This window comes from Egretta garzetta, unplaced genomic scaffold (genome assembly GCF_000687185.1).
Source record: "Egretta garzetta isolate BGI_Z169 unplaced genomic scaffold, ASM68718v1 scaffold378, whole genome shotgun sequence".
Classification (NCBI taxonomy): domain Eukaryota; kingdom Metazoa; phylum Chordata; class Aves; order Pelecaniformes; family Ardeidae; genus Egretta; species Egretta garzetta.
This window is the reverse complement of record NW_009260597.1, coordinates 488,031-504,938: the sequence shown is the minus strand read 5'-3', so window position 1 is coordinate 504,938 and position 16,908 is coordinate 488,031. Positions and strand designations below refer to the sequence as shown.

The following is a 16,908-nucleotide window of genomic DNA, read 5'->3' as shown; positions in this document are numbered from 1 at the left end:
TTTTTTTTTTTTTTTTTTTTTTATTTCAGGGGGGTGGGGACCAGTCAAGACCTAGAGTTAAGTGCTGAAAAAGAACTCTATCAGGTTATCGGTCAGGATAGGAGTTTTATCAGCGATTGGGCTGATTTGATTAAACAGTTTTTATTGAGAAGTGATGCAAGGTGCATGTGTGATTCTATTTTTTTTCTTCGTTTTTGTTGTAGGTTTTAGTTGGGTTTTTTATGGATTAGGAACAAGACTGAAAAGCTGGGGTCAGTCTTCATCTGTGAGGTTTTGTATGTAGGAACCATAATGTCCTGCAGGTGGCAATATCTGATCAGATGGGAAAACTATCTGAACCCTTGCAAAACAAATGGTGTTTTGTGTTGGCGGGAAGAGACTATTTTATAAGCTAGTGAATGCATTCAGGAATACCATGTGGAACCTTAATTGCTAAATATATTCCTCTTTTTTCAGCAGAAGTAGCAGTGTAAAAGTAGTTGTTAATTTTCTGTTTTGGCATGATACCAAATAAATGGGAAACCTACCCTTTCTGAGGTGTCTGTAAGCTTTTGGACTGCTATTCTGAAGGTAGGGGCTTTTTTTTCTTCCTTTTTCTCCTTTTGTTTTTGGCAGTGAGAGCAATTGCTTGGTTTCAGGAGCTGATTACAGACACTTTCTGCACTAAAACCTTGAAGGGAAAATTGCACTGATTTTTTTTTTCTCAGAAGGTGTGAATATTTGTAACTTGGGATTTTATCCATCGGTTTTTCTCAGCCTCTCTGCCGAGTACAGTGGGTTAAAAGAATATAATTTTTTATATATATATATATTTATTTATTTTCCTCCAGAAGTAATGATTGTGATTTTGGGCTCCTTGTTTTGCTTAAAATGGGTATTAGTTTATTCAAGCCTTTCTTTCCATAATCCACGGATAAGTCGATTTGCCTTTCTGGAGTGAAGGATGGCCCTTCAGAGAAACCCTAAGTTTTAGTGTGAGTGATAGAGCATTAGCCAGGAAAAGGAAAGTGTGTCACATCAAAGAGCAGGCAAGGTTGTTCTGCAGGGGGCGAAGCGATTTCCTGTTAATATGTTTGGAGAATAAGGCATCCGAAGAAGGAAAACTCTGACCCTCTCTACAGCCTGTATGCTGCTCACTCAAAAGAGAATGTGCATGGCCTGCATACAAATGAATCGGCAGCGAGAGACATGCTGCTTTAGACTACCAAAATGGGGAGTATCCATGAGTAATATTTCGGTCCTGTTCCAATTGTTTTGTCTGTATGGGTTGTTGTTGCATTATCCCAAAGGTATTCAAGGAAGAAAGCTGGAGGAATCTTGACATGCAGGCTTTAATGTTCTGGCTGGGATGTTGCTATCACAAGAAGGGTTACTGCAGAGATGTTTTTAAGATAATTAGTTGTCGAAGCTCTTTATGCGCTTAAATTCATGAGACGTTATAGAAAGTTGATGAGAGACTTCAACTTCTGGCAATTCCCCTTATTTTGTGGAATTGCTTATGCGCATCGGTACTCTTCTGTACTCGCTATCTGAAAATGTCTTGATCTCCTGCTCTTTGAGGAGACAGTATGCGCTATGTAGACTGAAGGAGAAGAGGGATCAAAGATGAGGGGGAAGAGCCGAGAAGTCAGAGCACAGACAGGTTGAAAATGAGATGCTTGAGGAAGAGAGTTAATGAGATGAGAGCCACAGATTATCAGTCAGACACATTCCAGAGGAAACAGATGTGGTGATAACATCTGAGATGGCAAAAACTTTTAGTTTAATGGTTAGTAATGTGGCTTAGGGAGTCTCTGATGAGTGGAAGGTGGAGATGGGGGGATGTAACACCCGAAGACTGTGCAGCACAAATAGTTGACGGGGAGAGTGTTGCGAGGAATCTCCTTTGATAGCGGTTATCTTCGCTATTTTCTTTTGCAGTTCTTGAGGCACCACCACACTTGCTTTTGGACGCAGTGTGAGACTTCAGTTCCTGTCCCCATGACAATTCCTTTTGTGTGTAGTGGTCCTTCCTCAGTATCTCCGTGGAACAGCACAAAGTTTTTCAAGTCTTAGTAGGAGGGTTTATTTGTAGCTTCTTGCCAGGAAATGTAGATACATGCAGGAGCAGGCCACAGACCTTTTGAGTTTGCCCAAAAGCATGTGTGCTTCTCTTTGCGATAACTTCAAACACTTCCTACTCTGGTGTGAAGTAAGTGTTCAGCTGGTTTTGTTTTACCAGGAGATACAAGAGATGATAGGAGATCCGCAAAAATCGGAGCGCCTTTTTGTGCAGTCCATTCCTGTTCTTGCATTTGGGCTACATAAAATGATGATGTGGAATGCTTTGAGTGTGTGTGGAAAAATATACGCATTCCTTGATTGGTTATGGTGATAAACCTTCTCAGATCCGTCCAGTTGGAATTTTGTAAATACTGATGCTGATGTTGATTGTGTTCCGCATGTATGTTCAAGAACGCCTCTCCTTGATGAAATCTGGTCGCGTTCAGTCAAGAGAGGGATTTTGCTGCGTGATCCTTGCATGCAGTTAGTTATTGGTTGACAGGGTTTCTAAGCAAAGACCCTTGGCCCAGGAGAGTCCCTGCTGTCATAGCTACTAGACTCCTTCCCTACGCAGTCAGGCCCTACAAAGAGAAGAGCCTCAGTTGTCATCTGTTGTTGGCCAGATTATCAGCTGCGTTAATTCTTGAGAGAGGCAATATCAGTAAGAAATGGTGCCACTTCACTGAACTTGAATTACCAATTATTCCTTGAGCACTGAAAATCTTCCAAAAACACGGGCCAAAGACTAAACTTTGACTCGAGGGAAAGGCTATTAAGAAGTTGGGTCTCAGGTACAGTCACGGCTGGTCTTCCCTCCTGTTTATACAACAGAATGTCAAGGGAAGCATCTAGGGTGTGTTAGGACAGATGAATGACAGATGTGGTCGAGGACAGAGGTCCAAACATGGTGATCTCGTACTGGAAGCTTTAGGTTGTGACAGAGTCTTATGGCACATGATACAAACTGTCCTTAATAAGATAGATACTGGATTCCATGCTGGGTTTGCCCTGTGTAATTCTGCTAAACGTAATAAAGCTGATGAAGGAATAAGTTAGTCCACAGTGTATAAATGAGTTCATCCCGTGAGAATTTTTAAGAAACAATGCTTTTTCATGTGTGTGAACAGCAAGCGTTTTGAGCGTTCTGCCTACGCTGATATAAATGATGCATCCCAAGACAAATCTGATGGTCGTCTGTACTGTTCTTAACGTACCAAACTAAGTTATTTGCTCCAGAAAGTAAATGGTATACGTGCATTTTACATGTGGCTGTTAACTGATAATCTCTTATATTTCAGGTGATGCTACAGTGACCATTACTCACAGATACACACCAAAAGAGCAGCTCAAGATCCATACGCAACTCGCTGACATCGTAATAGTCGCTGCAGGTAATCCTAGTTGTTGTTAATACTCCAATCACAGTGTTTAAAACCTAAAGTAGCCTTTGGTGTCTGTGTTGGTGGCACTGCTAGCTATTTCACGTTTCACCAAATAATTGGTGCTCGTGTTTGCTGAGGGTGTTGCAGTGAGTAGGAATTCTTGTTGTAAGAAGGGCAAGTGATTTGGCTCTTTGTTCTTGCCCTTCACATCTGCAGACTCATAAACTGTTTCTCGTCACATGTGACACCTTTCCCTTAGGGAGACTTTAGAGTGAACTCAAGATTGGGAACTAGTCAGTGCATAGTTTATACAGGTATAATTATGTAAATTAAAACATTCTCTGTGCAGTTCAAAAACCATGAGTCACTTGAATTTTGACAGGAGGGTTTCTTTAAATCAGCTGGAGGCTGCATTCATAAAACAATGGTATCGTTCCCTCGCTGTCAGAATTAAGGGCAACCTTGCCAAATGAACTGGTAGTTTTGGTAACATCGGTTATTCATGGTGGAATTTTTATTACATTTTTTTCTTTTACAGTTGTCGCGTAAAGAGGAAGAGAATGGTAATTGCATAGAGGAGGGGGTCTGAAAGATCATAGCCTATATTCTTAAAGCAACGTAGAGTGAAATACTTGCAGTTTGGCTAGTCTAGAACAAGGAAACAAGCAGAACTCTGCTTCTGAGCAACCTCTGGTTTTTGTTACGGGTATTATAAATAGAAATAGAAAGTAATTCAAAAAACCCAAACCGAACAATCCAACTTAGTAAAAAACTTGGTAAAATTCTGTGTCCCTTCGCAGCTCAGGATATCCTCCTTCTCTCATACCATTTGGGAGGACTGCAAGAGGATTGTTTCCTTTTTTCTCCTCCCTTCCTCCCTCTTTGTCATCCTCAAGACCTAAGTCTTGCTTACTTATTTTCGAGATGAAGACAGATAGGAACCTGTCTAAAGCTCATCATTTCCTGTTGAAGTGAGATGTCCTTTGCCTCAGGGCTTAACTGCACTATCTCTTTCTCATGTCAGGTCAGGAACGAGAAACAGCTCAGTTCTCCCACATGCGATTACTCAACTGTGGGCCTGACCAGAATTCACGCGCTGTGAATGAAAGATACGAATGTGTGTGTTAAGTGGAAATAAACTGGTAACTTTCATCCAAATTCACTGCTTACAATTCAATCGTAGCTTCTGATTTCTATGCTGAACATAGTTTGTCATCACTTTATGCTTGTAGTTAAACGGTTCAGTAGCAATTCAGCTGTGCCTTTTCTTCACATTATTTTGCTTGTCATTTGTAACAGGAGCGTGATACAACGCTCCTTACACAACATGAGATATACTTGGAATGATGAAAAAAACCTAGGGCTAGATTGTGCAAATGGTATGCTGCCCTGCCCCAGCGGATGTTCTGGGGAAGGTTACACTTCAGAAAGGTGGAATCCCTCCAAGGTTCCTCGTGTTACTTAAGAACTGCGTACACTGTACGTTTGGGATCACGCATTCCCCAGAAATGTGTGACCCGTTCGGTGAGTGTTGCAAAAAAGGTAACTTCTACCTGGCCAGGTAGAAACAGCTGCTGCCATAGGCCACTGTGCAAGATGCACCAGTGGAAAACAGCTTTTTGTGTGTGTCTGCATAGGAGAGCAAGATTCCTGTTCTCATTCTCCTCTTCCCGTGTAATACTTGGAGAAGAGCCATCTACATTCTGGCTCCCGGTTTGGTGACTTGTTGCAGTGAGTCTGTTCATTCTGATGTGGTACTCTATCTCTGAGGGGTTTTCTGTTCACTTGCATTCGTGGCTTTCGTAACGCTTCAAATCAGGTGCTTATTACTCCTGAGTTTGAGAATACCCATTTTTATCTGTTGTGTCTCATTTGTCCCCAGCCTTGGGACCCCGGCTTTCCTGCGTTCTTTGACGGTAACTATCCACGCAGTTTATTGCTTCCCTCTCATCCCCTCCCAACTCCTTGCATCATAAGTTCCGACAATGCTGCTCTTGTCCAGCCTACCGCTCCCTAAAATCTGTGTCTCTGCTTCCAGGTGGAGCTTCCTCAACTCTTCCAATACCACGCAGCTCTTGCGTTTCTAACCAAAGCGTCATGTTTCCTCCGAAGCGCACCCAGCACTTTGCATTCCACCATAGCCGTTCCTGTCTTTGCCCGCTATCCTTGTCCACGCAGACATACCACAGAATCTGTTCTTATTGCTGTCGGCCCAGACCCGTAGTAGAAGAGTAAGTGCATCTTTACCTGTGGTGCTTGTATAGTCACCGCAGTACTTCTGGGGCGGTGGTGTAGGCAGTCTTTGACTAGTCAACCTGCTGCTTGTGCTGCCTTGGCTTTGGAGTCTGCCTTGTGCAAGAAGACTCATCTGCCTGCTAGGTTTGGAGAGGGGTTAAAGAGGAGAAGGAACAGGGCTGCCAAATGCCAGGTAAAATTCTTCTGGGGCTACTTGCGCTGTCCCTTGGGATATGTTCTGTGGTCCTCTTGCATAAGAATTGCAGATTGGTCAGACCCTTTTATTCAGATAGTGGCTGGTTAGCTTTCTCAGGAGTTGCAATTTCATAGTCCTTGTACCTAAGCTGGGATTAGGTAGGGCTTTGTCTTCTGTTTAAACCACGATTCATCTTTTTTTACAAAAACTACCAATGAAAGATATTTCCTACCTTCTTCAGTCAGTGCATTTTAGGAATAGCTGCTCTAAGGCTTATCTCTTCCCGCTTGGTATGTAAAGTAGGCTTAAGTAAATAGATCTGCTCATTTGGTTTGGGGGTTAGTTTATTTGTTGCTATTAAGTATTTGGCCTATTATCAAACCATTTTACAAAGGGTGTAACTGTGCAGCTTCCGTTAATACGCTTCCATCCCTATCACACACAGATCATTTACCCCCATAAGGCTGAGGCATTATCCAATTACCAGTCAGCTTGCAATTGATTGCGTAAGAGTGTGATGAAGTAGACGCAGCCAGATGTTATCAAATGGCATAGGAAAGAATTTGAGGTCTTGGCTTGCTCAACATCAGAAGCAGAGTTTCAGGCTTGTGTCCCATGGGGGAGTGAGAAGTGGAGAGCAAAGAAGGTTCTTGTGTTGCCTGTATCTAAATGACAAACTGGATATGATCCAGCGCCTTACATGAGGCCCAAGCCCTTGCGTACCAGTGCTTGCCTCCAGTAAAACAACAGTCTTAAACCATATGGATTTGCTTTCTTTACCTTTTTTTTTTCTTCTCTCCCTTTGAGACAAAGCTGCTTGGGTGGGGAGAGGGGAGATTAGACTCCCCCTTTGGAGATACTCTATTAAGAGGATGAACATTCCTCACAGAACATAGAACGGATGGAATTGCTCAAGCAGCAAGGTGAATTTTAATTCTAAAGCTGGCATTTGCCGTCACTCAGAGTTGGAAGTTGCATGGTAGGAAAGGAATTTAGGAGGTCATTTAAAGTGATTACAAAGAAAAGGTTGCCGCCGTTGCAATTAAGGTACGATAGGCTAATGCAGATGATGTGTAAGGACTTGATATTCTTGGCTCTTTTAGAGCATGCTGTGACTTTGGTCTCAGATATTGCTTTGTTTTACCATTCCAGGAGGCGCTTCATTTGCTGTGACTGTCCAGGCATAAACTTTCAGCTGTCTGGTCACACACGGTGCTGTTGTTTGTAAAGCCATGCTAGTATGTTTGCTGTAAAATAGCCTTTCCTGTAATTAAAATGGCTGTCTGCAAAGAGGGATCCTACTGAACTCCTGTTCTTGAAAGGGAGGTCTTTTCTGTGCATCCAGTGGAGCTGTTGGCATGCCGTAGAAGTCTTTGCTCTAGCTTTGGTACGTAGGGGAATCTAGACGAGATCGATCTCTTCGAAGTAAACGCGTGGTGCTACCCGCAACTTGAAATCCCATGCGGCAGTCATCTTTGCAAGGTGGAAGACATTTACTGTCCGAGACTACTCCCTTAGAAAATGGTGTTTTGCCACCACCTTCAGTAGGACTCAGGTTGGGTTTTGTATGTTGTCATTTTTGTACTTGGCTTATTTCAATACCTAAATAACTGCTTTGGTATCTGTTGCTATGTAAATGGATAGTTCAACTGCACTAACTGGAAACATATAGCCATTGACTCAGCTCTTTATCTGGACGTTTTAGGTTTTCTGGGTCCTGACTGTCGAACATGTTAATGATGAATATCAACATGTTTTACATTTAAATGTGCTGAAGAAATATGGTGCATATGAAAGAGCTGAGGCACTTAGTTGCAGTGCTCTGTTTTTGCTGAAGTTTCTTAATAGCAAAAAAATCCTGTCCCGGGATGCCACACAGATGTAGCCTGCTGAGAGATGGTGAAGGTAGTCCTGAGGCCAGGCCCTCTCTGGTCAAGTGGGGCAGTCTCCTCGTTTGCTATAAAGAGCAGGACACGGTGTTTTTAGAAGCTTCCCAGTGAAAGGTCACTGTCATGCACTGGGGTTACTGGTAACACAGTTACAATAACTCATTTTTTGAGTATGTTTCTCAAACTAAAGCCAATCCCATTGCCCGACTTCTGGTGTGCGTGTTTGTTTTGCTCTTTTCTGTAGCAGTAGTAGAAACCGACATAGGGAAGCCCCAGCTGTCCCAGATTCAGTCTCAGGTTGCCCTTGAACAAATTTTGGTGAATGTGTTTGCCAAGTGTCAATGACTTCATGATCTAAGCAGTGCAAGAGACAGAAAGGTGTCTTCTGTGTGTCACTAATATTTGAATGTGGAAGGTGTTCCTGGTTCCCCTTTGCTATGCCTACGTGGAAAGGGTAAAAAAAGCAGGGTGAGCATGGTCTTTTGGAAGCCCATCTAGTCCATACTATAGCGCACCAAAAGTGCTGTTTTGTGCATGCTGTTTCCATCGTCTTTGTCAGATCTCTGAGGATAGATACCTTCTTATTCTCTCCTCGGACTACTTGCTTCGACGTTCATTTGTTCTTGTGGTTAAAAAGTTCTGGACGGTGCAGCAAGGGGACACACTTAATTCTATTATTTTGTGTCACGTTGGTTATGGATGTGGCAAAAAGCTTAGTTCCTCTTCTTGTGCCAAAAGTTGTTAATATCCTTGAAGGCGGTCATGAGATCTAAAAGATTAATTCTTTGTGGTTTCTTCATCGTCCTCATTGTTCTCGGGTTTTATAGAGATGTGAACAGACAGATCAGAGAAGTCTAGCACCCACAGAGAGAATACGGTATCCCAGCTGATGTCATATGTTGAAGAGATTAGGGTTTTTATGTGTGTCTTGCAGTAGCATAATTGTGTCTGTCTGTGTTCGGTTGAATTAATCTCAAATTCTTTCTCTGAAAAATAACTGCCTAACCAGTTATTTGCTTTTTTGCCTTTGTGAGGGGTAATTATTTCTATGTAAATGTGGTGTCTCTCCTTCCTGTTGGTCGTCAAATGTTTTTTGATGCCTTGCTCTTTTTTTCCAGTGGCACTTGAAATCTAAGCTAATCTGTTTATAAAGTTCTTTGTAGTTTTGTGTCATCTACACCTTGTGACACTACTAAATAGTAAGTGTTCTCTACTGTTGTGCTAGTGGCATTATAAACAAACACCTGGCCCTTCTGGTAATCCCTCCGCACATGCTTCCATTTTCATGAAGTACCATTGGAGCCTCTTACCTGGGTACAATTACCCAACTGGTTTTCCATCCAGTATGTTGTTCTTGCTCACTTAGGAGAAGATCAGGTGGAGAAAGTTTTACTTGAAAAGCAGTTACTTCTCTCCTAAAGACTGAGCTGATGCTGTTTACTATGGGTAGATCTGAGCTGGCTGGTTTATTTGTTCTTGTCTATGCATTGCTTGTAAATGACAGGAGTCAAAAATAAGGTGGCAGCATAGATCAGATTATCTCACCATGCTAGCATTTCTTTTTTTTTTTTTTTGTAGCAGTATTATTTGATGTAGTTCATGTTCATTATTGAAGAACCTGCTTGAAATGCCATGCAGCTAACAAATTAAGTACACGAGAAATCAGAGAAGTCAAGAGTAACACAAACCCAATACAGATACTAAAAAGCAAAGATGAAAGAAAATGCTGTGGAGGTAACGTAGATGGCTTGCTTCAGCAGTTGGCAGCGCTTCTGCACCAGCAGACCTCTGACAACACTAATGGTTCCTAGTGGCTCGCAGAGCATCTTTATCATCCAGCTTTTCTCTAGAAATGCTATTAAAGGGACTTAATGCCACAAACCAGCAAGTACTTCCTTCCTTGAAATCATGTTGACTAAGTCTCTGACCGCAGGTTTAGCTGAAAATATTTAGTCAAAATGAAGAAATATCACCTTTTATTCTCGTAATTATAAACCATGTGAACCGAGGAATAACCGTTTTCTCTATGTGATGTATCAAGAAAAATTCAAGCGAAAGAATTGCCATCTTCTTTGTGCATACATACACATGCATGCACACCCCCGATATGATTTGAAACTGATGACCTAAGACTACCTGGCCATGTTAATCAAATATGTCTTGATGATTCCAGGTATCCCAAAGTTGATTACAGCCGATATGGTCAAAGAAGGGGCAGCTGTGATTGATGTAGGCATCAACCATATCCACGATCCTCTTACAGGAAAGACCAAATTAGTTGGGGATGTGGACTTTGAAGGTCAGTGAAACACTCTTGATGTGAATCTGTTGGATAAATATATTGAAGTTTGCAGGATTCATTGATGATAAATGCTTCGAATAGCCAATGTCTCAAATGAGACAACAGTTGCAGGATTTTTTTTCTTTTTTACTTAAATAAGAAAACAAACCGCATGTTCATGTATCTGCTGTTAACAGTATGTTATTTAAGGGAGGAAGTGTTACTTGTAATTGCACCATACCAGCAACCTTTAAGAGATGCAGATAGGCTCTTAGGGCAGTTTGGTGGCAGAAGACGCTTGTCTCTAGGTTTCTTAAATCCTTTGGGTCTGTGAAGCGTTTCAAGAATAAGGAATAAAAACCGTTTCAGCTCTTTCACAAGTATAGGGTCTCCCACGGTTCACAGCAAATATTATTACAGCACAGCTTCTCAAGCCTCCTTTTACGCTCTCACTCGATGCTTGAATGTGAAACTGTTAATTTCTGCTTTACAAGTATCCTTTATGCGAAGGTTTAATGTGGCTTCATCTTAAGCCATTGAAAATCTTGGTCCAGGCAAGCCTGACAGACAAAAATTGGTGTTACATATTGATCTTTTTATGTTTAATGTGTTGCAGAGCAAGTTCACAATGTAACTTGATTAAATATCTCTGCTCTGGAGGAGCTCCAGACTGGAATAGCAGGATTGTTGCAGTTGAAAATTAAAGCTTATTGGCAGAGTTGAGTGTGGGAAGCTTAGACAGCATTTACCCACATTATTAATGGTTCTCAACAGTTCCTTATTTTGATAAGTATGAAAATCACCCACAGGTCTTTTGACGGTTATTAACATCTTGGCTGGCATAATGTCTCAAAGCTTAATTATATTCAGAATGTTTCTAGCCAGCTGTACGTATTTGTAATTACATCACTCCTTTAGTTCCTGCTGCTTTTACTCGTCATACCTGATACCTGTCCGTTAAAGTCAATGAAAGTACCTGCGCGAGGGTCGCTAAGCCGTTGTGTACATCTGCCTGTGTACAGTAGAGCTCCAGTAGAAAAATGCTATACCTGCGCGAGGGTCGCTAAGCCGTTGTGTACAATAGAGCTCCAGTAGAAAAATGCTTTTACAGTGCAATTTCAATTTTTTCGTTTTGTTATCCTGCTTTGTACTATCACAAGTGAAAGGTTGTATTTTCTGTTTTCTGAACTGAAGTACAGAGAATTTTCAAGATTTTTTGTTTGCTTTAGCGGATATGGGAGGAAAAAAGCTATTACTCTGAGAAACATGAAATTGTATCCTTTCTGTTTGTTTTTCTTTTAAACGTGAGACCTTCTGAATGTAATAGAGGTGTAGATTCAATGGCAAGGCTGTGATTCAGAGTTTCAGCAATGCACTGTATATGTCTCGTCATGTCTGCTGTGGGTTGTTCTCAGGATTTGACCTGGGGGGAGGGAAGATCCAAAAGAGAGGGAGGAACTTCAACTTGGATTATGCCACTACAGTTGCAAGTAGCATTTCACTGTGCATTGCCAAAGGGAAATTGTTGTTGGCTCATTGGTATCGGTGAAAGTTTCACTAAAAGTCTAACAACAAAAAAACCCATCCTAGTGTATACAGTTCTAAATACTAAAAAGTAAATCACCCTTGCCAAGTGTTTGGGAGTTAGAAAATGGAACAAGCTAGTGTATGCATGCAGCAAATTATTTTATCCTTTTCCTCTGTTTGACTGAATTTATATTTAAGCCTAAGTGAAAATTATTTTTGCAAGTTAAGGCCAGGTACATAAATGGTTGGCATGACGTACAACACCTGTCTAACATCATGTAGCCCACCAATATCTATTGTTTCATCATCCAGTTGTTTAAGCAGAAATGTGTGGCTATGGGGAGAGCAGAGATTTAACTGGGCAATCGGAGGTAAAATTTGATTTATAAGAAATAGATGGAAGTGGCTTACTACACCAGGTCATCGGACTGAAAATCTCCCGCAGTGGAAATGAAGTTTATTAGATGGGTGGAAACTTTTGATGCAGTTGTCATATCCAAGCAATACTTGGATGCCATCGTCTAATTTCTAGGGGGTAGGTTAGACGCTAAAGTTTATTTTTATCTCTTTAACAGCAAAAGGATGCCATCTCTTATTCTTTTTTTTGTGTTACTTATTAAATTCAATGTAAGAAATACACAGAGGAAAAAACTCCTACCACATGTCAAGAGAATTCAATAGCTGCTCAAAAAATGAGGTTTTAGGTTTTGAAATCTGTTTTAAGATCTGCCTTCGTTTGAGGCATGTCTGCTTCTGCTGTAGGCAACAGAGCTGCACGCAGTCACCTGCAGCCAGAGACCCTGCCCTTGACAGCGCTTCCCACAGTGGGCTGAGGACTGACCACTGGCATGTGCTGGGGTACGTGTGAGCACATGCTGAAGGCGAGGAACACGCTTTGGCTGTCCTTTAAACTCCAGTAGATGAGGAGGAGCAATGAGATAGTTTAGTTTGCTTACAAAAATTTAGCAGTATCAGACTTGTGCATATGACTATTACAGCTGCTATAATGGTTAGCTTGGTAGTAATGGCATCTGTGCTTGTCAGGCTTAACCATTTATTGTGGGTAAAAGTCCCAGGCCAGACGGAATGTCTTTAAAGAGTATTTGTGGTTTTCCCCATCCCCGTATGTCCTCTTTATTTTGTCATTCTGGACTGCATCCATATCAAAAAAGGGACTTTTTTTTTGTGCGGAAGAGTTTACTGTGCAGTTCCAAGGTATCTAAAAGAACAAGACAAGAAAACACGGTGCATGTGGAGGTCAACTGCGAGGCGCTGAGGTACATAGGATATTTTAAACTGCATGTGCATCTCTCCACATATAACCAGCACAGCACTTTCAGTGTACTGCTATATACGTTAAGAATTTGCCAAAATATATGGTGCAGGGAGGGGGCGTTTTGTAGCTTCTGGGAGCCATGAGAGGGAGGGTGAAGTGACAGGGAGGAGGAGAAGCGGTGGCATCCTTAGACTATTGCCAGCACCATTTTAGTTACTTTTGGGCAGAGAGTTTCAGTCGCAGAAAGGAAGACCTGTTTCTATGAACAGGGTAACGCATGTGTGGGTGGACTTGGCTCTGTTTTATAGGGCTTTTGTTGCCACAGCAATAATGCTAAGGGGGGAGGAGGGCTACAAGGACCAGGAACACGAAATAAAGCAACAACTTAAAGCATTTAACTGGAATGGCTTTTTTGGGTGGAGCACCGTTTCCAGGAGTGACTGGTCGAGCAGGGTAGTAACCTTTGAAACTGGAACTGGAAATGCCCCTGAAACCGAAGTGTACAGAACTCGAGTGGGATTTTCTTTAAACACTGCCTATATTGCTTCACGATTCCTCCCATATCACTGACAAGCAGACAGTAATGCTGGTTTTTGAGTCTTCATTGGATGCCTCTACGGAAAGGAAATCCGTTGTGTAAGACTTCCGTAGGTGATGTAGTTGTGGTATCAGTGGAGAGGTTTATAAATGACAATTCTTCTCCTGACTCCTCTGTTCTGCACAGCCTAGGCAATGTAAAAGAGATTCTGGGAAATCGGTGCCACGAGGAGCAAGGAGGGGTTCCCAATACAGGGTAGCAGAAAAGAGCAACAAATGATGGATATGGTGAAGGGTGGTGGGCGTGTATTATGCATTTCGTTTGAATGGGTGATAACTATGTAGCGAATGCAGGGAAACCAGGGAATGGTATGCTGAATACTATTAAGGTGGAGAATGGACCGGATTTGACATATGGCTTCTGGATAGGCCAGGTGCACCAAAAAGAAAGAATCAGTTGAATGAAAACCAGGGAAATGTATCCTGTCCTTATCAGCTACAGGACTAAGGACTACAAAGTAACCGGGCAAGTTGACAAGTTTCTGCAAACTTGTTCATGTAGTTCAAGACTTTTACCAGGATAATCTTCAAATCTAATTTCTTAATGGAAATGGTGGTCCTGCCGTTGGATCTTGCCTTCAGTTTGCAGTAAACCCAGGCTTTGTGACAGCAGTCGCTTCTGATGGTTTTTCGGTGCTGCTTTGCAGTCATTGTGTGACCTTACAGGTTGTAGGCTTCTCTTCAGATTACAGAAACCTTCCCAAATTACCTCTCTGTGCAGCTTTTCCAAACAGCGGTTGTGAAATAGAATGCGGATGTTCCGGCTGCCTTTGCTGTAGCTTTTGTTAGTGTATTTCTTGGTTGATTTTTGAAGACCTGCCATAAATCTTGCAATTAATAAAAGTCCAGTCTGTGTAATCTCATGACAGAATTGCTGCCCTGCAAAAATCAGGGGAAGCATTGCCTGTGGTTATGCTCCACTAGTGCAAGAAATAAATAAGAACGTTAGCATTAGGCTGACTGATGGCTAACTGGTGGCAGTAAGCTGCTAGCTGGCCAAGTCGAGGTGCTCCTCCGCAGAAGGGTTTGTCGTGTGGGGGTCTGTGTAGTCTTTGATAGCTTGTGTTTCTGCTGCCGCTGCTTATTATCCTAGGGCTACAGCGATATCCCATCCACTTGTCTGTGCTAATTAAGCTGAAGGCAAAGAAGCTCTTGTGCACAATTTTACGCTGTTTTTTTCTGCCCAAGATGCCTCTGCTGCTTGGCTTCTAGAGATACTGGAGGAGGAAAGATGTATGCACTATGAGAATTACGGTACTGGGCCATAATTCCTTGGTTTTCCTTTATATTGCTGTTAAAACAGCTGCAGTCAGAGAAACGGGGATAACATGAAAAAGAAGGAACTACGAGAAATGGGTAGAGGCTTGCTGGTTGGTATCCCGTGGTGCGTAGTGAGAAGAAACCCAGAATGTGTAGAGCAGAACATGGGATATCTACTGTGATTGCTGAGCACGTGATTCGTACTTAGGCAGTGCTGCAGGGATGGAGTGATCCAGAGTAGCTTTACAGGGACTAATAAAGCTTTGGGGAAACAGCGCTTAGGCAAGAATTACTCTGCATCACTTAATGCAGATGCACAAGACCCAGACCTGTCTTCAGGTTGAGACTTGCCCTCGGTTTGTGTGATTAACCCTGTTAGGTGTCTGATGTCCTTAGCTTTAAAGGAACCTAGGAATGAAAGGCTGTTTCCAAAGCAGTGGATCCTGTTTTTCAAGGAAACAATCTACATTTCATTTCTTCTGAAGAATCAAAGGAAGATTTTAAGGTTCTACCGAAGCTGCAAAACAGCAGCTCCTCCCCCATAGGCACCTAACTTGCATACCAACATCTTCCAAATTGGCAGAGAAATGCCGCGCGGAACAGCATGCATCTCGAGAAAGCAGAGTTAAAGCTAGGGACAAAGTCACGCTGTTGTTGAGAGGCAGAAACAAGACCTTCTGAAGGAACCGACGGTGCAGCACTGCACTCGTCGACACAAGATCAGTCACACTGAAGCACTGCCTGTGAACCGTGCTTTGGCCTACTGCGCTTCATGAGGAAAGGAAAATCTCTTTACTTTTTTGAGGGCCAGGTTATTTTTCTCCCTTGGGTTGCTGGCATTCATCTTGGAAAAAGTCATTCACTGTATCTGTATTTACTCTTAGAGAAGGAAACTTAGCAGGTGGTAATTTCCCCAACACAGACACCTGTTGCGCATTTAAAAATCTGGATCAGCTTTTGTGAACAAGCTATCCGGGTGGTTTATGCTAACTGATATGAAATATGTCTTCTGCCACAGTGACCCACAGGGATTGCCATAATGATAGAGTGTGGAGAGAGAAATTCCTCAACAACTTGTGAAAACAGCGTGCTCTGTGTTTACTGCTGAGTGGGGTTACTAACTCTAGGGTAATGAATGTCGTACACGGTGTTCATTAGAAGGCTTTCTTTAGGTAAGGCACGGTCCGGTTGTGGATTGTAACTCTTTGCAAGTCAGATGGGAGTAGTTTGAATAATACCACAAAAAAAGGTATGTAACATTGCCATGGAAACATACTTAGTTCAATTAAAAATGCCTAAAATATTTTCTCTGTTAATTACTGTGTCTACTTCAGATGTGGGTACGTTTCAGTAATGACAAGATGAATCTGGGAATTCGTAGTAACTGTATTAACCATAAACACCAATCTCACATCGTAGGTAGTTCACAATATTATAACTATTAAAAAGAAGTTATTTGTGTTTGCAAATATTAAGAATAGCTGTCAAATGACATCTTAGTTCATTTGTTACAATTTACATGTAAAAAACCCCACGTTGCAATTTGTTTATACCTTTCCAAATATTTTAACAGTTTATCGGATGGTAGCTGTCAAGTGAGTAATTAAAACCCTTCCAGTTGTAATTACCATCTGTCCTCAGTGAGGCTTAATCTTTTGTTCTTCAGTTCAGTGAGATATTTGCCGTTAACTTCTGCAAATGCTCGTTTGGTCCCTGCCTTGGGGAGATCACAGAGTGGTTTTTTTATTTCACTTACACCCCCTTAAAATCTAATAGATCTTCCGTCCAGAAGAAATAATATCCAGCTTTTCAGATTCTCTACTAATATTTCTTTTTGTGAGACCTTATTATTCTCAACACTAAAGCACCACATAAATTCAAGATGAATACACTTTAAAGAAGCAGCAAATCATCTTGTTTGTTCCGAAATCAAGGTGCCTCATTTTCCATCCATTCATCTCTTCCTGGAGCTGGGTATAGATTCCGCTCTGTAGCGACTTCAGTGGGAATGTACGTGCTTGTGTCAGGGTTATGCTTGCTCAGTTTTCTCCTGTGTATGTGTGTGCCTGTTTAAAAACAATGCTTTTGAAAGTGGGTTGTGAGTTCCCAAGAAATTATTTCTAAGCAAGCAAAAAAAACCCCGACCTACCAAACAAAAAAACCTCTCGTGGTGGCGCTTGAGGAATAAAGCCTCTGTAGTAATCAAGTTAGTAATACGCCGC

At 41.9% G+C, this 16,908-nt stretch overlaps 1 protein-coding gene across 5 annotated transcripts in view; it reads left to right on the top strand.

The window, feature by feature from the left end:
- LOC104131554 (methylenetetrahydrofolate dehydrogenase (NADP+ dependent) 2 like) overlaps positions 1 to 16,908 on the top strand; it is a 40,633-nt gene that overhangs the window by 9,191 nt on the left and 14,534 nt on the right. For 3 of the 5 annotated variants that reach the window (XR_004842755.1, XM_035900286.1, XM_035900290.1), the window contains exons 5-6: positions 3,342 to 3,434; positions 9,919 to 10,044. Coding sequence is in view for 4 of the 5 variants with exons in the window: in XM_035900286.1 (XP_035756179.1) it covers positions 3,342 to 3,434; positions 9,919 to 10,044 (219 nt within the window). In the remaining variant the exon portion in view is untranslated. The remainder of the gene's footprint in view (positions 1 to 3,341; positions 3,435 to 9,918; positions 10,045 to 16,908) is intronic. The other 2 variants (XM_035900289.1, XM_035900288.1) reach the window with 1 other exon arrangement.